Genomic DNA, 25,971 nt, shown 5'->3' with positions numbered 1-25,971 from the left:
GATGATAATAGGGCCTCCCTGGTGGCGCAGTGGTTGAGAGTCCGCCTGCCGATGCAGGGGATACGGGTTCGTGCCCCGGTCTGGGAGGATCCCATATGCCGCGGAGCGGCTGGGCCCGTGAGCCATGGCCGCTGAGCCTGCGCATCCGGAGCCTGTGCTCCGCAACGGGAGAGGCCACAACAGTGGGAGGCCCGCATACCGCAAAAAGAAAAAAAAAAAAAAAAAAAAAAAAAAAGGATGATAATAGAATACTTTAAGACTCACATTAGTCAACTTAATGGTGAATCCATATAACTATTTTCACTTGCCTCCCCTTTTCTATAAATATTTTTCCTCATTGAAGTCTTCTATTTATTTAAACACAAAGTTACTTAAATGATTAACATGGAGATTACATTTTCAGAATGATAGCGAAGTTCCTCTAAAAACTGGTGGTTATTGTACTCAGGGTAACAGTTCTGATTTTAGAAAGTAAACTTTATTTACTTATAATTCATAATAGCTCTTCACAAATAATTTACCTGTCAATGGAAGTTTTCTGCAACTGACTCAAATGAGTCAGCTTAATGATCAACATGGGTTTGCTTTTTCCCATTTGCCATTTTATCTTTTTGAATACCCACATCTATTCCTTTTTTTTCTTTGTAAGAAAATTAATTTCTCCAGTTTACTCTCAAGCATTAACATCTGATTACTCATGAAAACTCTACCTTAATGGGCTCTTTTACTTCGGTTGTTTCCTGGTTCCTTTCTTGGTCTTCTTTTCCATTTTCCTGAAGTGGAAATAGTGTTAGTAAATGGTATCCAACAGGAGCTGGAAATAAAACTAACATTTTATACTCTAGTGTAGCAAGCTTTTCATGTAAAAAAATTCACATAACGAGTAAACATCATACCAAATAAAATCACATAAAGTAGCTGTATTAGCAAACTCAAACAGTAACAGACTTGTTAGGTATAAAGAATACAAAGCAACTGGAAGCAGGCCACTGTGACTCAACTATTAGTTGACCCCATTTTTGTCAAAACTTGATGCAGAAAAATTCAACTAAAAACAGAAATAATTCAATGATAGAATATGATATTGCATCTCAATTTTCCCAAAAAATGTTGAATCTCAAATCCTCTCATGGCTAAATGGTTAGAAACCTATGTAGACCAGGTACCTGAGCAGGTTTGGTTTCCTCTTGAGATGTCGACTCACTCATCTGGACCACTGAAAGATATCACCAAATGGTAAGGAAAAGTATTACCAGACCACTATTAATAACAAAAGGAGAGAAAGAAAATATTAACAAACAGAAATACTCTGGAAGATCAAAATCTCCCCCCACAACCTCATCCCACCATTCTACTGAATGATAATAAGTTCTCAACTGCTAAACTTCTCAGACTGTACTACTGTTATTACTGTGGTTACTGATCAAAGCTCAATTAGTGCTAGGCTAGGGTTCAGGGAGACAGGAAAAGTCACTACAGTAATCATCACCATTAGCGTTTAAAAAAACAGCAACAGTAATGCAACTGAATTTTTAAAACATTATCATCATCCTCATTAGTTTTTGAAATTACAAAGTGAGGTGAAATGAAACTTTGATTGCTATTTAATTCACGTGAGAAAGACAGACATTAGAATAATCACCTTGCTAAAAAGTATTTTTGGAGGGGGGAGTTCTGAGAGGAACGAAATTTATATGGTTTATTTATTCATGCTAAGGAATAAAAATGGATAATTACCACATCCCCTACTTCAATTGCAAATGACTATAGATTCAGTCACAGATGATCAAAATCACTCTTGTGTCAAAAATCATTTAAGACTTTGTGTATATTTAAGCTAGGTGCTATGTAAAAAGTAATGCATTTTATATACATGGCCTCTGCTGCTAGGGCAGTTACAATCTAGGGACTTCTTAATTTGAAATGGTATTATTTATAATGTGCTAGAGTATTCACTTTTCTTTTTATCAACATATGTTCTGCTTGAATAAACCAAAAGTACTGCCTTTGGAGACAACAGCTTCCAACACAAAAATGGCTGCCTCAAAGCCTTTTTGAAGCAATTCATAAATAATAAATAATACACAATAGATTTCTTTGATAGGTCCCAATTGTACATTTTCACAGACTGCTTTTTTTGCTTCTGGTATCCATCTCCTGAAATTGCTAAAAAGCTTCCTCCCATTTCTTTTAAGATTTACTTATTTTTATTTATTTATTTAGGCTGTGCCGGGTCTTAGTTGCGGCACATGGGATCTTTGCTGCAGCTCGTGGGATCTTCGTTGCGGCCCGCGGACTCTTAGTTGCGGTAGGCATGTGGGATCTACTTCCCCCACCAGGGATCGAACCCAGGCCCCCTGCACTGGGAGCTCAGAGTCTTACCCACTGGACCACCAGGGAAGTCCCCCCATTTATTTTAAAATTTGTTTTGTTTGGATGCACCCAGATAAATTCAACTCAATAAACCTTTACTGGGTGCCTTCCATATGCAGGCAGACTTTGGGGTTAAAAAGATGGATAGGACCTGCTTTTGAAGAGTTCCTAGTTTAGTGAGAGAAAAAGGGATAAACAGATGCAATTCCATCTGTACGTGCAAAAGTAGAGGTACATACAAAATATTAAGGAATACAGAGGAGTTGTAATTAATTTTCTCAGGGAGGTCAGGGAAGATTTCACAGAAAAATAGATTTCCAAGCTAGATTTTAAGTGACTAATAAGACTTTTTGTGTGTGTAAAGGAGGGGGAAAAGAGTATTTGAGGCAGAAGGAACATTATACGCTGGAGTATAAAAGTTCAAAAAGTGTTTGAAGCATTCATAGCAGAGCATAGTTATATAATAGAAAGTGGCAGATGATGAGGCTAAAAAGGTAACTTTTTCACAATAAATCAAGGAGTTTGGATTTTATTTTGTGCTTTTTAAGCATAGGACAAGATGTGATGAAATCGGTGTTTTTAAAAAGCTGACTCTGCTGGCAAAGACTGGAAGTGTGAAAGAGTGGGGAAAGATAGAATGAAGGTAAATTTTGTACCTTAAATGTTGCACCTGAGATGAATGCCCCTGACTGTAGTCTACTTCCCTACTCCCTTACCATTGTTTCCACCCAAATAAACTTGCACTCAACTCCTTGGACCAGGGTCTGTTCTGAGGGAACCCAAACTATTTACAACAGATAGAATGATCAGGACTGGGGGCATAATTAGATCTAAGGAGTGAAAGAGGAGTAGTTAAGGCTCACTGAGCGTTTTTTAATATTTAGAAGGCTGAATGGATGATGATGCCATTAAGTGAAATAAGGAAAGGAGAGAAAAACAGGTTTGAGGAATGATATGAGTTTGAGTTTGGAAGTATTACATTTAAGACACCTGCTTGATAGCATTTTAAAAAATATTTATTTATTTGGGGCTTCCCTGGTGGCGCAGTGGTTGAGAATCTGCCTGCCGATGCAGGGCACACGGGTTCGTGCCCTGGACCGGGAAGATCCCACATGCCGCGGAGCGGCTAGGCCCGTGAGCCATGGCCGCTGAGCCTGCGCGTCCGGAGCCTGTGCTCCGCAACGGGAGAGGCCACAACAATGAGAAGCCCGCGTACTGCAAAAAAAAAAAAAAAAAAAAAAAAAAAAAATTTATTTATTTGGCTGCATCGGGTCTTAGTTGCGGCATGCGGGATATTTAGTTGCGGCATTCGAACTCTTAGTTGTGGCATGTGGGATCTAGTTCCCTGACCAGGGATCGAACCCAGGCCCCCTGCATTGGGAGCGTGGAGTCTTAGCCACTGGACCACCAGGGAAGTCCCAATAGCATCTTGATTAGTAAGACCGTCAGTCATATGTGAAAGAGTAGCCAATTATCCTTGAGGAAGGAGTTTCCCAGTATGAGAGAAATCATGTATCGTTCTGATTTCTCAGACTCATAGAGGAACAGAAATGTCATTTACCTGGATTTCTTGTGAGTCTTGAACCCCTGGGTATTGATAGAAAGATACATTTGTAGGAGGATGCTAGTGGGGCTCACCCAATAATAGCTAAGAGAAGGGGAAAAAAAGGCTGAAAATAAACCCTTATTGATGAACACTTACAAGTAGGGCTAAGAAAGAAGAGCCAGTGAAAGATACTGATAACTGCTGAGAATGGCAGGAGACTCCTGCAGCTGTGCACCTGCACATTGCTGGCCTGACTCCCACTACCAGCCGCTACAGCCGTGCACATGCCCACAGCAAGCCTCTATGGCCCCACAAGTGTACACCAACAGCCAAGGCACCCATAGCTGCTGGAGGGCCTGGATTCAATGTGGACACCTGTCACTGGCTTGCATGGCTCTGCTTACCTGCAGTTAACCCTACAGTTGTGTACCTGCAAGACACCAGCCTCAGCTCCCGTCACTGGCCACCACTGCCCAGCATGTGCCTTCAGCTAGCCCCATTGTCACTCAAGGACACACTGACAGCCAGGGCCACTGCAGCTGCTTGTGCACCCCCAGTTGGCCCCAGCCCCTGCCACTGTGCCCCTGCAGCCAGTCCCCACAACTAGCCCTGCAGCCAAGCGTGTGCATACCACTGGCTCCGGACACCACCACTGCCTGGCCTGATCCCTAGACACTGGACTGGAAGTACTGCTAAAGACTCCAACAGCCCTTAAAGCCACTGTGGACTGCCTACAGCTCTCACCAAAGAGTATGCAGTTGTTGACGTCATGGACCCCAGCTGCTGAGCCAACAAGACATCACGTCCCTCCCCATCATTCGGAGATGTTACATGCCCTCACACTTTGCACCCTGCACCACTAGATCTAGGGTCACAGCATGTTCCAGCACGTGCCTGCCCGCAGATGAAAGTCTTTCCATACCAAAGTCTGTCCATAAAGTCTGAAAGAGGTAACTGCTTCTTCAAATGCACAGATACCTACAAAAACTACAGGGATCACAAAACATAGGAGGAACATGACACTACCAAAGGAACACAGTAAACTTCCAGTAATGGGAAGTGGAGACTCACAAATTGCTTGATAAAGAATTCAAAATAATTGTTCTAAAGATGCTCAGAGAGCTACAAGAGAACACAGGTAAACAATTTAATGAAATAAGGGAAATGATACAAGAATGAAATGATAAGTTCCACAAAGAGAAAACAAAAAAAAAGAACCAAACAGAAATTTTGGAGCTGAAGAATACAATGACTGAAATGAATAATTCAGTAGAGAGATTCAATACAAGACTAAACCAAGCAGAAGAAAGAATCGGTAAACTCAAACACAGATCATTTGAAAAGATTCAGCTGGTGAAGAAAAAAAGAAAAAAATGAAGGGGAATGAAGAAAGCCTGTGGGACTTCTGGGACACCATTAAGAGAAACAACCTGTACAATATGAGAGTCTAACGAAGGGGAGAAAGGGGCAGAAAGCTTTTTGAAAAATGATGTCTGACCTATACCACCAGCCTGCCATGAAAATACAGTGGTGTAAGTTTGACCTCTCCAATCAACTGCTGCTGTCTCAACTTCTCCAAGGGATTAGAAAAGCTCATACTTCCATCTTCAAGTCTCATTCCTGGTCCATTAACTTTCTTCTTATTATATACTAAATGTTTGTATGTGCAACCTCCACCATGCCCCCACAAATTAAGATGCAGAATCCTTAACAGCCCCCCCCCAAAATAATGTCTGAGAACTTCACATATCTGAAGAGAGATTTGGACATCCAAGTTCATGAAGCTCATAGGTCTGCAAACAAATTCAACTCAAAGAGATCTTCTCCAAGACACATTGTAATAAAACTGTCAAAATCAAAGACAAAGAGAAAATCTTGAAAGAAGCAATAGAAAAGAAGTTTGCCACTTACAAAGGAACCCCGTAAGACTATCAGAGGATTTCTCAGCAGAAACCTTACAGGCCAGGAGAGAGTAGGATGACCTATTCAAAGTGCTGAAAGGAAAAAAACCCCAAAAACCTGTCACCCAAGAATATTCTATCTGGCAAAGTTATCCTCAGAAATGAAAGAGAGAGGGACTTCCCTGGTGGTCCAGTGGTTAGGACTTTGCCTTCCAAGGCAGGGGGGTGCAGGTTCGACCCCTGGTCAGGGAGCTAAGATCCTACATGTCTTGTGGCCAAAAAACCAAAACATAAAACAGAAGGAATATTGTAACAAATTCAATAAAGACTTTAAAAAAAGTGGTCCACATCAAAAAAAATATTTTTAAAATTTAAATAAATAAGTAAAAAGAAATGAAAGAGAGATAAAATCTTTCCCACACAAATAAAAGCTGAGGGGAGCTCACCCCCACCAGAACTGTCTTACAAGAAATGCTAAAAGGTGTTCTTCAAGCTGAAATGAAAGGACACTAATTAGTAACATGAAAACACACTGATAAGTGTAACTATACAGTCAAATTCGGAATATTCCAATACTGTAATATGGTGGTGTGTTAATCACTTACCTCTAGAATAAAGGTTAAGAACACAAGTATTAAAAATAACTATAGCTTTGCAAACAATAATTTGCTATTGGATATCCAATATAAAAAGATGTAAACTGTGGCATCAAAAATATAAGATGGGGGGAGGATATAAAAAGGTAGAGTTTTTGTATGTGATCGAAATTAAGTTGTCATCAGTTTAAAATAAACCATTGTATCTATAAGGTGTTTTATGTAAGCCTCATGGTAACCACAAAGCAATAACCTATAGTAGACGCACAAAAGATAAAGAGAATGGAATCAAAACATACCACTGCAGAAAATCATCAATTCACAAAGGAAGACAGGAAGACAGTAAGACAGGAAGAAACAAAGGAATTACAAAACAGCCAGAAAACAATAAGATGACATTTAATTAGATGTCGATTAATAAAAGTTCTCACCTATCAATAAAATGGATTAAATTCTCCATCTAAATGCATAGAGTGGCTGGATGGATAAAAAAACCAAGACCCAACTATATGCTGCTTATAAGAGACTCACATCAGCTTTAAGGATACACATAGGCTCAAAGTGAAGGGATGGAAAAAGATATTCCAGGCAAGTGAAAACCGAAAGAGAGCAGAGATAGCTATACTTACATCAGACAAAATAGACTTTAAGCCAAAAACTGTAAGAGACAAAGGAAGTCATCGTTTAATGATAAAAGAGTCAATATATCAAGAATTATGGGTTGCAGAATTACAATATTAATTGAATTCAAATTCCAGCCAAGTTATTCATGTCAAAATTGAGGGACTGATTGGGAAAGAGTACCCTGAAATTTGGAATGGGGACATTTAGTTGGACTAGGAGACTGATAATCTCAAACTTCTGAGTCACTTTGAGCCTTTTTTGACAGTGAAAGCAGTTTGTCCTCTTGTATTTGTGAAGACTATCCTCTTAATTGAAAATTCTGTAATAATCTCATCTGGGGCAACTGCCTTGCAAGAGGATGCCCATTTTCCTCAAGACTCACCACAACCACCTCTTACTTATAGTAGATGCATAACTCAAATCAGGTCTTTTTATTTTCTCATTAAACTTTGTTTCAATGGGTCTCAAAATTCTGTGACAGATTTTTGGTCAAGTTGTTTCCATAAAAAAGTACTGATTTTAGGGCTTTCCTGATGGCGCAGCGGTTGAGAGTCCACCTGCTGATGCAGGGGACACAGGTTTGTGCCCCGGTCCGGGAAGATCCCACATGCCACGGAGCAGCTGGGCCCATGAGCCATGGCCGCTGAGCCTGTGTGTCCGGAGCCTGTGCTCTGAGATGGGAGAGGCCACAACAGTGAGAGGCCCGCATACCGCAAAAAAAAAAAAAAAAAAAAAAAAGTACTGATTTTAAAAGCTAACTTAAAACTGCCACACATATCACATAACCCAGCAATCCCACTCCTGGGCATATACCTGGAGAAAATAATAATTCAAAAAGATACATGCACCCCAGTGTTCATTGCAGCACTATTTATGATAGCCAGGACGTGGAAGCAACTAAATGTCCATCAACAGAGGAATGGATACAGAAGATGTGGTACATATATACAATGGAATATTACTCAGCTATAAAAAAGAACAAAGTAATGCCATTTGCAGCAACATGGATGGACCTAGAGATTGTCATACTGAGTGAAGTAAGTCAGAAACAGAAAGACAAATATCATATAATATCACTTATATGTGGAATCTAAAAAAAGGGTACAAATGAACTTGTTTACAAAACAGAAGTAGAGTCACAGATGTAGAAAACAAACTTATGGTTACCAGGGAATGAGGGTGGGGAGGGATAAATTGGGAGATTGGGATTGACATATACACACTACGATATATAAAACTGATAACTAATAAGAACCTGCTGTATAGCACAGAGAACTCTACTCAATACTCTGTAATGGCCTACATGGGAAAAGAATCTAAAAAAAAAGAGTGGATATAGGTATATGTATAACTGATTCACTGTGCTGTACACCTGAAACTAACACAACATTGTAAATGAACTATACTCCAATAAAAATTAAAAATGAAAAATAAAATAAAATAAAGGAAAAACTGCCACACATAAAACAAATGGTTGACAAAATATTCTCCTTTCCTTCTGAAGGTTTTGTGATGCAGTCTTTTACTATTAAATGGCCAATTGAAGTGAACAGTCCTAAGACCGTTCTTCCACCACTGATTAAGACTGGGGTGGCAGGTATTGGGGATAACATTCATGTAGCCTTCTGAGCTTTCTGGGCAGACTTGATAACCTTGCCAGCTGCAGCTGCCTTTGCCCACTTTTTTTTTTTTTTTGTCCACTACTTTGATGACACCCACAGCAATCGTCTGTCTCATGTCACGAATAGCAAAATGACTCAGAGGAGGATAGTCAGAGAAGCTCTCAACACACATGGGCTTGCCAGGAACTATATCAATGATGGCAGCATCAGCAGATTTCAAGAATTTGGGGCCACCTTCCAGCTTTTTCCCAGAACGATGATCAATCTTCTTCAGCTCAGCAAACTTGCAAGCAATGTGAGCTGTGTGACAATCCAGCACAGGTGCATATTCAGCACTGATTTGGCCTGGTTGGTTCAAGATAATCACCTGAGCTGTGAAGCCCACTGCCTCCATCGGTGGGTCATTTTTGCTGTCACCAGCCACACTGCCACAACAAACATCTTTGACAGACACGTTCTTGACACTGAAGCCCATACTGACCCCAGGAAGGGCTTCACTCAAAGCTTCGTGGTGCATTTCAATAGATTTCACTTCAGTTTTAACATTGACTGGAGCAAAGGTGACCACCATGCCCGGTTTGAGAACACCAGTCTCCACTCGACCCACAGGGACAATACCAATACCACCAATTTTGTAGACATACTGGAGTGGCACATGCAAAGGTTTGTCAGTTGGACATGCTGGTGGTAGGATGCAATCCAGAGCTTCAAGCAGCATGGTTCCACTGGCATTGTCATTTTTATGGGTGACTTTCTATCCCTTGAACCAAAGCAGGTTAGCACTTGGCTCCAGCATGGTGCCACCATTCCACCCAGGAACTGGCACAAATGTTACTGTGTCGGGGTGGTAGCCAACTTTCTGAATGTAGGTGCTGACTTCCTAAACAATTTCCTCTCAGCTCTTCTGGCTGTAGAGTGGCTCAGTGGAATCCATTTTGTTAATACCAGCAATTAGTTCTTTCACACTCAGAGTATAAGCCAGAAGAGCATACTCATGGGTCTGCCCGTTCTTGGAGATACTTACTGGCTTCAAATTCATCAGTGCCAGCAGCATCAATCAGAACAGCACAATCAGCCTGAGATGCACCTGTAATCATGTTTTTAATAAAGTCTCTGTGTCCTGGGGCATCAATTATGGTCACATAGTACTTGCTGGTCTCGAATTTCCACAGGGAGATATCAATGGTGATAGCATACTCACATTCAGCTTTCAGTTTGTCCAAGATCCAGGCATACTTGAAGGAGCCCTTTCCCATCTCAGCAGCCTTCTTGAACTTTTCGATGGTTCTTTTGTTGATCCCACCACATTTATAGATCAGATGGCCAGTAGTGGTAGACTTGCCCAGATCTACATGTCCACAGTGATGTTGATGTGAGGCTTCTCCTTTCCCATTGTGGCTTAGATTTAGTGGTAGTTTTCATGACACCTGCGTCCTGGTGGCAAACCCATTGCGAAAAAAGCTAAAATCAGATCTTAAAATGCTCCAGCAGGGCAAATACAAAGTCTAACCAAGTGGAAATAGATTTTATGGCAAAATATTTTCATTATTTTCTTGTTTAGTGGCAGAAGCCCAGGGAACAGACATGAGTATATTATAAGGGAGTTAAAGGAAGGAGCACAAAATATAATACCGGGTTGGCTGGAATTTATTGATATGGGTACCCGTATCAGAAATTAAGGATTTAATGTATTAGCACCTACAGCTGGAAGTGACACTCACTATGTACTGGGTAAGTTCACTGAAACTTGGACTCCATAGTGGCCTATGTTTAATTAAGTGGAGATACTGGAACTTCCCTGGATAATGTAAAAGGAATCCAAAGTCTTAGGGATATGGGAATGTTGGAGTAGATTTATCACATTTTGACTTGCATATCCACTCCCCACAAGTATATTCTCCAAGAGAACTTGGGGGGTGTCCCTTTACTAAAGCACTGAAAGATACATTAGTGAGTGGGAGTACTTATATCCTTGAAAAGCTCTATGTTGGCTTTCTTCTGTAGGAAATTCATGATGGGATGACCCATTTCAGGCAGCAGAAGCCAGATGTCAGTGTTTACCACCAAAGACAAGGCGGGCACATTTACCATAAAGAGAAGTAGAGATACAGTGGTAATCAGATTATTTTTGACATTCAGCTAAATGATTATGGTGGTGCCAGGATTAAAATAGATGGGCAGCCTAATAAAGTATTGATCATCTACACATAATATTTAAAAATCTATATATGATAGTCAAAAATATGACTTTAGTCACCATAGTGGAGAGTTCTGACCTCTCTCACCCAGTTTCCATAGCTGAGCCTCTTAATTGAAAGGGCAGGCTGGATCCCCTTAAGGAAGGATTCTGCAGCACTGCCATAGCATATACTGAAAATCTTCCTCCAAGTCTTCTCCACAGAGACCTTAGGCCATTTCCTAAAATGACTGTGTAATGAGGAAAAAGATGAATATTCAGGTATTTCAGGGACTTCTAAACATTGGCATTAATTGGTGTTAATTTCTGGGGACCCAAATACATTCCACCAGTTGAAGTGGGGCCTGTATTGGACAGGTGAGAGATGCAGTCTTAACTTGTTTGTGTTTTGCTTTTTTAAATTTATTTATTTATTTTTGGCTGCATTGGGTCTTCATTGCTGCGCACGGGTTTTCTCTAGTTGTGAGCGGGGGCTACTCTTCCTTGTGGTGCACAGGCTTCTCGTTGTGGAGCACGGACTCCAGGTGTGCCGGCTTCAGTAGTTGTGGCGCACAGGCTTAGGTGCTGCCCGGCATGAGGGATCTTCCTGGACCAGGGATCGAACCCATGTCCCCTGCATTGGCAGGCAGATTCTTAACCACTGTGCCACCAGGGAAGTCCCCTTAACTCAAGTTTGAATCACAGTGGGCAGAGTAAGCCCATAGAACACTCCGCGGGGATTTCACCAGCTCCTGGATGTATAATTAGAATAGATACCTGGTAACTGGCAGAATTTCCATATTGGTTCTTTGATCCTGGAATAAGGACAATGAAAAGCCAAGTTGAAGCCCTTGGGAACTCCCCTTCCACCTCCCCCATACACCAGAAGAGTAAACAAAAATTATTGCTTCCTTGGGATGGCAGAATGGGGGATTACAGAGATTAGTGACACCAATAAAGGTTTAAAAGAAGCAGGAGTAGGGCTTCCCTGGTGGCGCGTGGTTGAGAGTCTGCCTGCCGATGCAGGGGACATGGGTTCGTGCCCCGGTCCGGGGCAGCTGCGGAGCGGCTGGGCCCGTGAGCCATGGCCGCTGAGCCTGTGCGTCTGGAGCCTGCGCGTCTGGAGCCTGTGCTCCGCAACAGGAGAGGCCACAACAGTGAGAGGCCCGCATATCGAAAAAAAAAAAAAAGAAGCAGGAGTGATGAAATCTATCTCTCGCCAATTTAATTCACCTGTTAGGCCTGTGAAGAAGGCAGATAGATCTTGGAGAATGTGTGGTTGATTATAAATTTAATCAGGTGATGCCTCCAATTGCAGCTGCTCTTCCATATGTAGTAACTTTACTGGAGCAAATCAACACAGCCCGTGCCAATTGGTATGCAGGTAGTGATCCAGCAAATGCTTATTTCTCCATACAAATTGGCAAGAAACACCAGAAGCAATTTGCTTTTACTTGGCAGGGCCAACAATATAACTTCACAGTCTTGCCCCACGGCTACATCAATTTTCCTGCTCTCTGCCATAATATAGTCCACAGAGATACTGAGCATCTTCACCTTCCAATCAGCATTAAGTTGGTCCAGTACATTGATGACATTATGCTGATTGGATCGGGGAGCAAAAGGAGCGAGGTCTTTAACTGTCTTCATGAAATATATGCAAAACCAGTGGATGGAAGATAAATTCCACTTCTGGTATCAATTTCTACATCAGCCAAGTGCCAGTTACTAAATTATTTTCTCAGCTCCAAATTCACCCTTTTGTACTTTTCTTTCATGCTGGAGCTGGAGTACGAAAACCACATTACTTTGCCTTGCCAGCTGGCTCTGTTAAGTTCTGCTAATTGGGGGCATCAGATGGAGACCACAAGGCTGAGGAAGGACAAGAGACTTGTTCCTTCCTGTCTACCTCATGACTGCTTCCTGTGGTGTTTTGGTCCCAGTGTGCTTCACTCCAGCTATGCTTCTTTAACCTGGTAGCAGCAGCTGAATCCAGTTTGCAGTTTTTCTACAGTTTTGTAGTTTTCATTGACATCAGCCAGTCAGTGTTCCTGCTGCAGAGGTCTGGGCCCCAGACTGCTGGGTCCCATGGAGCACCCCATCTAAGCTCAGAGACACCAACGGCAGCCAGGCAGTATCTTCTTCTCAGAGACCTGAGTTTCAGCTCTGTGGTGTCACTCCTCCAAGTTTGTAATTTTTTCCCTTTAATTCCTTTGTTTAGGTTGTTTTTCAGCCCTAAAGGTAATAAAAACAGTTGCTACCTCTGTCACACCTTAGATTTCTCTTTTCAGTTTTTCATTCACCTACTTAACTTCATACCTAGTTAACAATTCTTGTTAAATTATCTGTTCAAATAACTGGTGTGAATTTTATCTCCTATCTGGACACTGACTATCAATAAAGTTAGTATAAGATTATTAAAATTTAAGAAAAATTACAACCAGGTAGAGGCAATACATGACTCAATCATACTCCACTCACTCTTAGCTATTTTATATTCTATCTCTATATATTTCTACTTGTTTTATTATTCGTAACTAGTCATTTCAAATGTAAGGGGTTGGATTATAATGAATGATTTCCCCCCACACACATTTTAACAAGCTTAGCTATACAGTCTTTTAAGTGACATACTTCATTTGGTCTGTGATCAATGAGTTACAGACGTACTGCAAGATAGTTATCTATTCAGCCCTAGGAGTGGCCTGAAAGGACTATGGTGGTTGGTGCCTCTACATAATTCACCCCTGGCCAGAAGCAGTTTGACTTAAGGATTCTCAAGGAGTAACCCAAAGAATCAGAGTCTGATGATCTGTCCTAGTGTGCCCCATGGTCCCACAGGAGGCAAGCACAATGGAGGATTTGCTTTATTAAAGCAAGTATCCTCTAATAAAGAAGCAAAGCCAAGGAATGTTCCATCTCCAAGACATCACTTTCAGAGGCCAGTTGCAGTGTGTATTGCTGCTCATCATAAACATTGAACCTTGGAGCTGCTGGAGGAGTGCATGCTCCAGGTACTCAAGGAGCAGGACTCAGAGCCTAAGGTGTGGCCAGGAAAGGCAGGGAAGTCTGCCAGATACTCCTCATGGACTCAGCTCTTAATCTCTCTTCATATATATTGAATTCTTCCCTTTGTTTATGGCTGACGTGCCCTTTTAGTTACAACCAAGTTAGCTGCAGAATTATTGCTCTCGTAACACAGTCCTACCCTGCAAACTGGAGTTTTGTTATTATTTTGTAAAATATACTTAATACGAAAAAGTTTAAGTGGATTCTAAATCCAGTCATGCTATCATAAGATATTACCACATTACATTTTCTAGTGGGAAAAAAGTAAGAGCGACTGGAGTCACACATAATTTATACTTGCAAATTTTGAATAGTTGTGAAAATTATTTTAAATTTATCACCTACTTGTATGAACTAAATTCGCATCAATAATGACTACTAATTGATCACTGTTAAACTGTCTTGTTCAGAAATTATATGCAGTCATTTCAGTCATAAAGCCCTACATAGAAAATGTCATGTTTATAGAGGCAATCTCGGGTTTTTCATTAAATTTTTGAGACTTTATTTGGAAGCTTATATAAATTCAATATTTAATATCACCCTTAAATATGTTTGTTATTTTTCTCATTATAATTATAAAAAGAAAATAACTTTTTTCACCAAGCCCCATATTGTTGCCTCCAAATCCCCTCTAATTTATCCCAGTGTGCTGAACAATATCATTTCTATGGATGTCATGATATGAAAAAAGGTTGAGAAGCACTGCTTTAACCTTTAAACCAGGATTCTTAACCTGGGACTCCTTAATGGATTTCAGTGTGTGTGTGAAATATGTAAATATATCTTTCTGGAGAGATGGCTAACCGTTTTCATCAGGTTCTCAAAGCTTAAGAACCAGCTGATCTCAGAAATTTCAAAAGCTCCCTTATAATTTCACCTTGAAGAAGTGATAACACCAGTTAAGGGTTAAATGAACTCCAATGGCACAAGGAAGCCTCCATTATCACAGGTGGGAAGAAGAAAGCTGCTCTAAATAGAGCTAGGAGAACTTTTCTCTTTGGCTCCCTCTTTTGGGAATCCTGCTCTTGGCCTCTTCTTGAATTCATCTAGCATATTATGACACCTCTTCCCTCAGATCACCAGAAGACCAAGTAGGAAGCAGGGTGGAGCCCAGGAAAGAATGGGTATAAATGGCGCAGAGAGCATAGATTGCAAATGCTCACATGTGATCCAGATCAGTTCACAACGTGGCTACACTGGGATCTGTAGGCAAAGCCTGAAATCCAATATCATAAAGCGTACATTTATTTGCCCAGACCGTCTCTGTGTTTCTAAAGCACTTTGTACATATCTAGACCTCTCATATATATGTGTATGTGTGTGTGTGTGTACTTCTGGGGCCTGGCAGAGGTGACTGAAGCAACGGTACCACTAAACCTTACTGTAATTATTTGATGAGCTTTTTCCTGCTAACAAGCTATGAGGGGTAGATAGACTTTTGTTTTTAAAACAGTGACTAGTGTATAATACACCCTTGGTATTTTCTCAATTAATGGTGAATAAATCAATGAACATGCACCAACAATTTCCAAATCTTACTTTCCTTAAAAGGCATATGCCAGGAAGAGGTATTTCTCCTGTAAATAAATTAACTTTCTGTTACAAGCCTTATGTAAATTTGGGTACCTTACAATCCCAATTTTGACCAGGATTTTATCACCTCAGATGTGACGAATAATGATGTTCTATACCTACATACAAATGAGACATGTCTTGACCACTAATCTACTTCTCCTACTGTTAAGAAAAGGCATGGAATCATGTATTTTTCATTCTTTTTTATTACCTTTCTGCTTGATGCTATTTTCTACACATAGGATACACTCAGCAAAAGCTCACTGAACTTGGAACAAACTTATGAGAATAATAAAGTTATCTTAATTACATATGGGGCTTTACAGTTTATATTGCACTTTACATTTTTTTCTCATTTGATCACAGGAATCCTGTGAGTTAGAGCTCCGTTGCAGAAATGAAGAAACTAAAGCTCGAAAAGTTTAAGCCATTTGCTCAAGGTTTTACAGAGCTAGAACTAGAAGCCAGGTCTCTGATTCCTAGGGTAGTGCTCTTGCCCACTGTACAATTATCCTACACTGTAAGATTATCATCTTCCAAAAGAATTTAAGATTATGTTGCTACATAAAAGTAGATAATCAGCGTTGCTGTCCCTGAGTCAGTAAGAAAATTAACATACAAGTACATTACTAGGACCTACTGATTTGAATAATACTTTTCTCTAGAATGATACTTTGGTTTATAAATCACGTTTCATTTATTTGCCTTCATTCAGCTTTCAGCTATGTATAATTCTTGCCTACGCATACAGCCTCCTGTTTGGTCTCCTAAGCTTTGGTTCAAAGTTCTTACTTCTGAACTTTGTCTTCTCTTTTCCTGTTTACTAAGTAGCTCTGGGAAAAACACAGTCAGATTGTTTAATCGTGAACCATACATCTTTGTTTAATTTTGTCTCGCAGGCACTCTTGACCACCACCAGGGGGCAAAAGCCTACCAGCTAGCTTCTCTGCAGTACATTCTACATAGGACTGTACAGTACAGGGACCCTCAGTGTCTGATTCTTGATGGAACCTCCCTGCTAATTATTTCAACCACAGGGCCCCAAGGAGACAACAAAGGCTCAGCACAGAGGGCTCTAGTGGCACTTAACCATAAAGCGGCCAGAAAGAGCTCACGACAGCTCTGTCAGTTTAAAAGAAGCAATAAGATCCAAGAGAGTCAGCGATAAGGCGGTGCGTTAATAACTGCAAACTCCTGAATGTGTGTGTTTTACAGCTTTGATATGTATGGTAGTATTTACCAGCACATCCACTCAAATTGAGAAACAGCTTTGTCAACTCTCTTGCCCTGTGTAATCAATCAATGGCATTTGCACAGTGCGATTCCCCCCCACCTTCAATCTTGATTTTTCATTACATTCTTGGCTTATGCTCAGCTGATGATTTATCTTTTAGAAAACGATTTCTTTAAAATATTTAATCGGCATTCCGCATGTGTCTATGAAATAATGAAATCTAAAGACGAAGGAGAGGAAACCCCTAGGAGCAAATCCTGTTTAGCCAAGAGAACTTCTTGCCAGCAGGAAGCAAATGGGAGGTAAATAGCAGGTTGGACCCTTCCAACTCCGTGAGCCCAGCTTTCTCGGCCTCCCAGGCTCGCTCGGCCGCTCTGCACCTCACGAATAATGAATGAGTCCTAAGACAGGGGCCAGGATAACAGAGGAAGCACGAGGGTACCATAAAGACTCCCGGGGTATAAAATTACAAATCTTTCTTACTTTCAAAAAGTCTCATCCTAAAACATAGAGTCGGAGACGGAAGGGTGGGAAAGCTCAGAAAAAGCCTCCCCGACAGCCGGGTCAAAGGGAGGGTCTCTAGCCCAGTAAGCCCCACCCACACTCAGAGAAAGCGTTTGAAACCCCGCGGCGCCCTTTCCCATCCGGAAACACGTTTGCCTCAGGATTTTTACCTCAGTTTCTTCTCACGAAGGTGGGTTAAGCTGTGCGCCCCACCTCAGAAAACGGTCGTCCTTCAGGAGTGGGGGCTCCAGCGACGCTCAGCTCCGAGACCCCGCCCCCCAACCCACTCCACAGCCCCCGGCGCAGCCAAACTGCGTGATTCCAGAGGCAAGGAGGAAACCCGGGAGGGGGCGGCGGCCCTTGGCGCACGCACCCGGCCGGCTTCCGGCAACTCAAGGGTTACGGCCAGGCGGCGGCGCGCGCCGAGGGGAGAGGCGGTTGCTGACAGGTGGCGCCTGCGCACTGGGAGCGCTCATTGTGCCCCGCAGCTGCCGAATCGCCCGCCCGCCCGCCCGCCCGCCAGCCGCCAGTTCAGCGCGTCAGTCTGCGAGAGTCCGGTGGTGGGTGCGGAGCCTGCTGCCGTTCGCGCGGTCTCCTCCTCCTCCTCCCCGCCCCCCTCATCCCCACCCCACACCCCTTGCCTCATCCCGGCTCCGTCACCCTCCCGCCCCCCACACTCAGGACAAGAATGCCCTGCCCGGAACAGCCCAGCAGCGCCTAGATGGCTTTGGTCACGGTCCAGCGGTCGCCTACCCCCAGCACTACCTCCAGCCCCTGCGCCTCGGTGAGTCTTTCCCGGCAGCCGCTCTGCTCGCTTCTGTCACTGCGGCTCCGCTTTGCCTCAGCGGGTCCCGCCGAGCGCCACTGCGCACGCGCCGCGCCGCTTCCCAGGCCTGGGCACTCGGCTGCCGCGAACCCCCCACACCCCCCCATCTTAAAGACGAGCTGCAGGAACTACAGAACGTTGATTTGTGCCCCCATCACTCTGAGCACCTAGCGCCTCACAGTCCTCGCCCCGAACCCCCCTGTGGCATGCCTTCCTCTGGCTTGAGCACTTCCTTTCGGGAATGAGTCATTCTTGCTTTTCACCCTCCCCCTTCCTTTACCCTCTGTTGCTCTGCTGCGGGGAGAGGACCCTGGGACTCCTGCGTTGCCCCATACACACACCCACATCCCCTTACCCGCGCCCATTTCAGGGACCCGTTCCGTATTCGCACAATGCACGCCCTTCGGGCTCTCCTTCTTCACCCTGGTCACTCGCTGTCTTTTTGTGCCCTGTCCATTGGGCTTCATTGGACGGCTGAACGGTAGTTACTCCTTGGTTTCTCCCCTCCTCCCCTCCCTCAAAGGGTGGCCGTGGTCTCTGCTCTTTGGATCTCTTACCTCTGTGAGGTCCCGAAGCGTCTGGCGCTGCTTGATGACCAGTGCCAATTCATTTACATCTCACAGACATTTATGCCTTACACTCATTGCTCATGATCGTTCTTGTTCTTGGGTCGTGTTTGTATGGCTCGTTACTTCAGATGCCTGTGCCAGTGAAGCGTGCTTCCAGAAGGAAAATACCCAGTAACCAGCCTTTTCCTGCTGGGCCCTTCTTTCCCTTCGCCCCACCCCCACCCCTTTACGCTCCATTCTTTTAGGCTTTTTTTTTTCTTCCTGAAAATATTTATTTTTTTAAATAAAATATTGTACCAGTGGGGGGAAATGGGATCTTTAAAAAAAAAAAAACTAGATGTTTTAGAGGGAATAAGTGGAATGAATATATGAGAAATTGGAAGAACCATTTTGAACTTCCTTCAGAACAGTAATTTAAAAAACTGTGTTGGTGGATGTAGTGGTTTCAACTTGCAAAAACGTATTCAGTAAACGCTGTACTACCTTCCACTGTAAAAATTCGGGTTACTCTTCATATGTATATGTTAACTGAGGTGTGTGTGAATGTTGACATCTTGAAAGTGTGCTGGTTTGTAATTTTAATATAGTTTCCTGAATTTCAAAATTTTGTTGTGTAGAGTGGTGGTTTCTTTTTTCCTGAGCTAGCTTTTGCACGTTGTGTGACCAAATTGGCAGCTGTATCCTAATTCTAGAAGTGATTATACTTCACAGGTTACCTTACCCCGTGTTGTTTCCAGAGAGCAGAACTAGCTAGGATCCTTGGATAGAAAGAAATTCAGGGAGGCAGATTTCCAATCATTCTAAGGGGGAATTTTGTAACAGTGGGGTGGACTGCCTTGCAAAATAGTGAGTGCCCATTGCTGAAAGGTTCAAGCAAAGGCTGGAGGGCCTTTTGCCTAGGAGGTGGTAAAAGGGCTCTTTCCAACTCTGAAGATTATGTGATTTGAGAATAACTGCACTTGAAACTAGTAAAATATTTAAGGGTCCTCTGAAGACAAGTATCACAGGAATGGAAATTTAATATACTTTATTCTTATATGTGGTATTTTATGCTAGTTTTTGGAAAGTCACTAACATACCATCAGACCATCTTAATTCACCCCACCAGTAAACCTTTGGAAAAAAGTGGTTACCACGCCAGATTTTGGCTGAGAAAGCAACTGAAGGTTAATTGAGTCATGTAGGCAAACCAGGAACCAGTATTATATTGACATGATTTTCCCTGGGCATTGTTGGTAGCAGTTTATGCTGTAATAATAATATATGTGTATCACGTTATCATACTAATTTTCTTGAGGTGAATGATTAGTAGTACCATATCTACTTGATGTGACTTAATTAGCCAACACTTGGTTATTTTAGAATCTGGAGGTATGTTAATAGGCACTTTTGACATAGGTAATTAAATTGATCATGTGGTAAGCTCAGTTGTTGAGCTAAGTGACTGATATTTCTACATCTACTTGCTATAGTAACCTGGGTATTTCAGCTTATATGTGGCCCTGGGAGCAAAGAAATCCTGGGACGTGTGTGTGTGTGTGTGTGTAACAGTCAGCATTGTTAGCATGACTATGACCCAGTTACCTTTCCCTTTAAATTGTTTTCCTATCCAACTTTATCCAGAGCTTTTTCAGCTGAGTTGTCTTATGGTCCTTGTGTTCCAGTATTTGACTGCTGTCCGACTTGAATATATTTGCTGTTGCATCTCTTGCTGCATGAATAAGTTGAGTTTTGTTTTAAAAGAGAGCAGAAAGAATCTACAGAACCACAAAAGGAGAGATTTAATTTTGTGGGGCTGGAAATTTAGGGTTTTTTAATTAATCATATTAAGCATTCTGTTACGCTTTTTCACTGTAGGAGGTAAGACATTTTAATACCGTCAGCTCTTCAGTGTTCTTTCATTAGAGATTAAACAAATCTATAGATCATCTACTGGGTGTGAATGACTATTATAGTACCAAGACGTATAAGATATTGACCCTATCTGTCAGGGTCAATAATCTTGGGAGGGAGGGGTTGAGGGAAGGGACAGGGACTGGAGAAGGAACAAACATGTGAGAGAGTAGAAAAGGAAAGTGAGGGGATGCTACTGTATGTACATGAACAGCCAGTTTGTAAATGGCCATAAGTATTGTCTGAATTCAAATTAAGATAAATTCACTAATGGCAATAGTAGTAATAACAATATGTAACATGTAAGTGCCTTACATGGATTAACTTATTTACTCCTCACAGTATGCCCAAGGGAAATTGCTATTATCCCCATCTTACTGATGAAACTGAGGCAAAGAGCTATTAAGGAATGTACCCAGTGACACTCAGCTGTTGAAGATGTAATTGAAACACAGATGTGTCTAACTTTAGAATCTTCCATCTTTTTCCTTCCTGGTATCAAAGAAAAGTATACATAGTTGGGTGGCTCTTGAACTAGGCCTTGAAGGATAGGTTGAATGTTTATAGGCTTAGATAGAAGCTGGGAAGTAGAGAGTATTCCAGGTGGAAAGAAGCTGTATACACCAAGACTTAGAGACAGGAACGTACAAGCCATATCTGAAGGACTTAAATAGACCAGTTTGAGGAAGGATTTGTTTCGAAGAGTAGTAATAGATAAAGGTGGGGAGGCAGCTAGGGCTGCAAAGGGACTGCTGAGCTTAGGAATTTGAACTTGATAGAGAAGGTAATGGAGAGTCCTCAGAGGTTTTTGAGCGGATATGATCACAGTGGTGTTTTAAGAAAACTGATCTAGCAGCTGTGGGCCAGAGGGAGTTGAGAGGGAGAGAGGGCATGTGTGGAGCAGGTTAGAGGCTGTTACAGTAGCCCAGGTGTGAGATAATAAAGGCATGAACTGGGAATGTGAAAGAAGGGAAGGAAAAGGACAGATGCAAGGGACTGTGGAGAAGACACAAAGGACCTGGGATTGATTGGATATAGGGGAGGAGGAATCAGAGATGCCAACTCTTGGAATATATTGTTCTAGATGTTTCTAAGTAATTGGGGGCGATTTAAGAATTATCTCTTACCTTCTATCTTTCTGGTATGAATTTTCTGAATGGATACCTATATTGGTCCAGGGTTATATAAATACAGTGAAATACCACAAAAATCTTTTACTTTTGTAAAAGTGCTTTATGCTTTTCAGAATGTTTTGTGTTCATGGTCTAATTTAATTCTAGAATAGCCTCATAAGTTACGCAGGACAAATACCAAGGTTAAAAGGCTTGCTGAAGATTGCAAAACTGGTTGGTATAAGATCCTGCAGTAGAACTAAGTTCCTTGGCTCCTGGTCCATGGAGTGAGTGATAAGAGAGACAGCATATTAGTTTCTGATCCTGAGAACTTGACTGCCAATAGAGAAAAGGAATCAAGACTTGAGATGCAATCAAGAACTCACACTGTCTTTTGAGTTCATTTATATATTGTCTGTTTTGACTTTCTGTCTTGACTGTCTAGAACAGAATCATCCAAGTCTTGTACAAATCATTTTTCGGTGATACCCTTATTTGAAGCCTATTATCTCTTGGTTTACATAGAAATCTTATAAACTTGAATATTTAGTTTCCATACTCATAGAAGATTACCAGCAGTAAAATAGGAATGGAAAGGGGCAGGTGCTGCTAAAGGCAGGCTCCTTAAAGTTCTGGAAAATAATAGTTGAATGGTTTTACAGCAAGGGAGGAGGAAGAAAACCTATAAATAGCTGACCCAAGGAAACAATTTAGCAGTTAGGGACTACTTAATGTAAGGACAAATACCCCTTTAAGACCCAGTACTCCTTCAGAGCAACTATTATATGGTTATAGTGATGACCCCAAATCATCGTTAAGAAGGCATAATCTTGTTTTGTCTTGGTTTAAGCAGTCGGGATTGAGTGAAGTGTGTTTTCAGATAGAGATCCATCCAAGTTTCACCAAAGTCTTGATATTGAGGATATGGGGAGGGGGAAGGGTAAGCTGTGACAAAGTGAGAGGGTGGCATGGACATATATACACTACCAAATGTAAAATAGATGGCTAATGGGAAGCAGCCGCATAGCACAGGGAGATCAGCTCGGTGGTTTGTGACCACCTAGAGGGGTGGGATAGGTAGGGTGGGAGGGAGGGAGATGCAAGAGGGAAGAGATATGGGAACATATGTATATGTATAACTGATTCACTTTGTTATAAAGCAGAAACTAACACAACATTGTAAAGCAATTATACTCCAATAAAGATGTTAAAAAAAAGATGCACATTTTAATTAATTGGGCAATTCATATATATATATATATAAATGAATGGGGATGTGGGATAAATAGATATTATTCAATTATATATATTCAGATATGACCACACCTCTCTCTCTAAGCAGAGAAAATAAAGCCATAGCAAATATGAAATTGATTTATATAAAGTATATACTTAAAAGTGATGCTTTTTAATTTTTTTGAAGACAGCTTTAGAAACTTTCTTGAACTGTAGAAATAATACATGCCAGTTGTAGGAAATTTGGAAAATATGGAAAAGCACAGAAAAGAGAATAAAAGATATGTGCCATACAGCAGATCGTGTATTTTTACATAGCTGAAATGCTGCTATATGTATAATTTTGTATGCTTTTTTAAAAAGTTTTATATATATCATAGATATATTGCCAAATCACTTAAATGGCTGCATTGAGTAGTTATAACTCATTCTAACCACTCCATTATTGGTGAATATCTCAGTTTTTTTCTAACTTTTTTTTCTATTATAAATTACATTGCAGTGACCATCATTGTGCATAAATATTTGACTGCATTTTGGAACATTTATTAAGATTTCAAGAAACACAATTACTGGATCACAGAGTATATACAACTTTAAGATTCCTGTTACATAGTTATACTTCCTAGGACGGTTGTTCCCAGTTAACGTTTATTCCAACCAACATAGTGTAAGAATGCTCATTTCTCTTAGCCTTATTAACACTTAGCCTTATTCTCATTTTATTGTTAATCATTGGTAATTTTTGAGGATAAACAGTAGTACCTAGTTGGTTTGATATGTATTTTATTATTAGACAAGTTAAATATTTTTTAGATGTTTATTAGGCATTTTTGTTAACTTTTTAAAAAGATAATTTTATTGAAGTATAGACTACAGGCCCTAAAATAAACCTGTTTTAATAAGTGTTCAATTCAGTAATTTTTAATAAACTTACAGAGTTGTTCCACCTTCACTATAATCCTGTATTTCTATCTTATGAGCTATGTATTCTTTTCAATCTGTGTATTCTCTTGATATGTTATGAATATTACCCCTTTATTTATTAAAACTGTTTGCTTTTTAATGTTTGTATTGCCCTTAGAATAAAGTCTACACTCCAGAGTTTTGCTAGCAAGACTCTTACTAACGCAGCCTTGCTTACCTCTTCAGCCTTGTCTCTTCCCAAGTCCCTGCCTTGCACACTGCTCAGTCACGCTGACATGCCATGCTCCCTTTGATCTCTAGGCTTTTGCACATGCTGTTCCCTTTTCCTGGAACACCTTCCCTTCATCTCTTTACCTGACTAATTCCTGCTCATCCTTCAGGTCTCAGCTTAAATGTCACTTCTTCTGGGAAGCTTCCCTGACTCCACTCCCAGACTATGGTAGGTGCTCCTTCTGTGCGCAACATAGCACCCTATACTTACCCGTCGTGGCTCTTATCTCTCTATTGTACTTGACTGTTTGATTGCTTATCTCCCCAACTAACCTTTAAGCCAGGGACTGGGTCTATTTACATATTTTTATATCACCAGGGTCAAAAATATTGGACTGTGGATCAATGGATGGATCGATGGATATAGTCATATTTAGCAATTTTTTCCATTTTGAGTTCTTCCATTGTTTATTTATTTTGTTTTGTTTTTTGTTTTGCGGTACGCGGGCCTCTCACTGTTGTGGCCTCTCCCATTGCGGAGCACAGGCTCCGGACGCGCAGGCTCAGCAACCATGGCTCATGGGCCCAGCCGCTCCGCGGCATGTGGGATCTGCCCGGACCGGGGCACGAACCCGTGTTCCCTGCATCGGCAGGCGGACTCTCAACCACTGCGCCACCAGGAAAGCCCTCTTCCATTGTTTTTAAGCACTGATTTGTTTCTAGAAGCCCAAAGAATGTGGCCACCCTTAAGACTTTTAAAATGTTTTATTTATTTATTTATTTATTGGCTGCATTGGGTCTTTGTTGCTGTGCGTGGGCTTTCTCTAGTTGGGGCGAGCGGGGGCCACTTTTTGTTGTGGGCTTCTCATTGCGGTGGCTTCTCTGTTGCGGAGCACGGGCCCGAGAGCACCTGGACTTCAGTAGTTGTGGCGCACAGGCTCAGTAGTCGTGGCACATGGGCTTAGTTGCTCCGCGGCATGTGGGATCTTCCTGGACCAGGGCTTGAACCCGTGTCCCCTGCATTGGCAGGCGGATTCTTAACCCCTGCTCCACCAGGGAAGTCCCTACCCTTAAGACTTTTGATAAATATTGCTAAATTGTCCTCCATAAAAGTTGAATCAAATTTTGTTGACAAGCTGTGTATAAAAATGTCTGCTTCATTGTACCCTCATCAGCCCTGAATATTGTCATCATTTGTTTTCTTTATCATAATAAGAGCTCTTGTTTACTGAACATTGACTGTGTGCCAAACACTGTGCTAAGTACCTTATGTGCATTATATTGTTTAATTTTTACATCACTCCTGTGGTTTAGGTATTTTTTTTTGTGTGTGTGGTATGCGGGCCTCTCACTGTGTGGCCTCTCCCGTTGCGGAGCACAGGCTCCGGACGTGCAGGCTCAGCGGCCATGGCTCACGGGCCCAGCCGCTCCGTGGCATGTGGGATCCTCCCGGACCGGGACACGAACCCGCGTCCCCTGCATCGGCAGGCGGACTCTCAACCACTGCGCCACCAGGGAAGCCCCGGTTTAGGTATTATTATCTCTAATTTACAAAGAAAATTGAGGCTCAAGGAAGTAAAATGAATTGCCCAAGATTATAGGCCTGGTGTCTGACCCCAGAACTCTCTTCAACACTAGTATTTTATTATTGTTTTGAGTTGCCTTTTTTTTTTTTAAGTCAGAGGTTAAACATTTTTCAAATACTTACCATTATTTATTTTATCGTCCCTGTTTTTTAAGTCATTCATATGATTAGCCCAGCTTTCTTCGTGGAGTTATTTTTGCCATACTGATTTGTAAATATTCTTTATGGATTTATAATGTTAACCTGTTTCTGTCGTGTTGCACATTTTGCCTTGGTTTTCCGTTGCCATTCTGCTTTATTTGTTTTTTATTCATTTTGATGTACAGACATTAAAAAATTTTAATGCTCTCATGTCAAAGTCTGTGTATGTGTGTTTCCATGGTTTTTCTA

The 25,971-nt window shown here is 41.6% G+C and overlaps 2 protein-coding genes and 1 pseudogene across 15 annotated transcripts in view; 1 reads left to right on the top strand and 2 right to left on the bottom strand.

Moving 5' to 3' along the window:
- Nucleotides 1–19,617, bottom strand: part of EFCAB5 (EF-hand calcium binding domain 5) — a 126,445-nt gene extending 106,828 nt beyond the window's left edge. For 8 of the 10 annotated variants that reach the window (XM_081219846.1, XM_081219852.1, XM_081219850.1 and 5 more), the window contains exons 1-3: nucleotides 17,394–17,476; nucleotides 1,167–1,216; nucleotides 711–773 (exon numbers count right to left, since the gene is read on the bottom strand). In XM_081219846.1, the coding sequence (XP_081075972.1) occupies nucleotides 711–773; nucleotides 1,167–1,208 (105 nt within the window). In that variant the 5' untranslated portion in view covers nucleotides 1,209–1,216; nucleotides 17,394–17,476. Of the gene's footprint in view, nucleotides 1–710; nucleotides 774–1,166; nucleotides 1,217–17,393; nucleotides 17,477–17,988; nucleotides 18,071–18,606 lie in introns of those variants that run through there. The other 2 variants (XM_081219849.1, XM_081219848.1) reach the window with 2 other exon arrangements.
- Nucleotides 8,575–17,445, bottom strand: LOC308607697 (elongation factor 1-alpha 1-like; annotated as a pseudogene). The gene is made up of 2 exons (XR_014017936.1): nucleotides 17,394–17,445; nucleotides 8,575–10,096 (listed from the first exon to the last, which is right to left on the bottom strand). The product of XR_014017936.1 is annotated as an elongation factor 1-alpha 1-like (transcript).
- SSH2 (slingshot protein phosphatase 2) overlaps nucleotides 17,730–25,971 on the top strand; it is a 246,294-nt gene continuing 238,052 nt past the window's right edge. For 2 of the 4 annotated variants that reach the window (XM_081219859.1, XM_081219856.1), the window contains exon 1: nucleotides 17,851–18,007. In XM_081219859.1, coding sequence (XP_081075985.1) covers nucleotides 17,945–18,007 — 63 coding nt within the window. In that variant the 5' untranslated portion in view covers nucleotides 17,851–17,944. Of the gene's footprint in view, nucleotides 17,784–17,850; nucleotides 18,008–24,166; nucleotides 24,226–25,971 lie in introns of those variants that run through there. The other 2 variants (XM_081219857.1, XM_081219860.1) reach the window with 2 other exon arrangements.

Source organism: Mesoplodon bidens (assembly GCF_964165515.1).
Source record: "Mesoplodon bidens genome assembly, chromosome: 19".
In the NCBI taxonomy this organism is placed as follows: Eukaryota; Metazoa; Chordata; class Mammalia; order Artiodactyla; family Ziphiidae; genus Mesoplodon; species Mesoplodon bidens.
The sequence above is the reverse complement of the archived record's forward strand: the minus strand, read 5'-3'. Positions and strand labels throughout refer to the sequence as shown.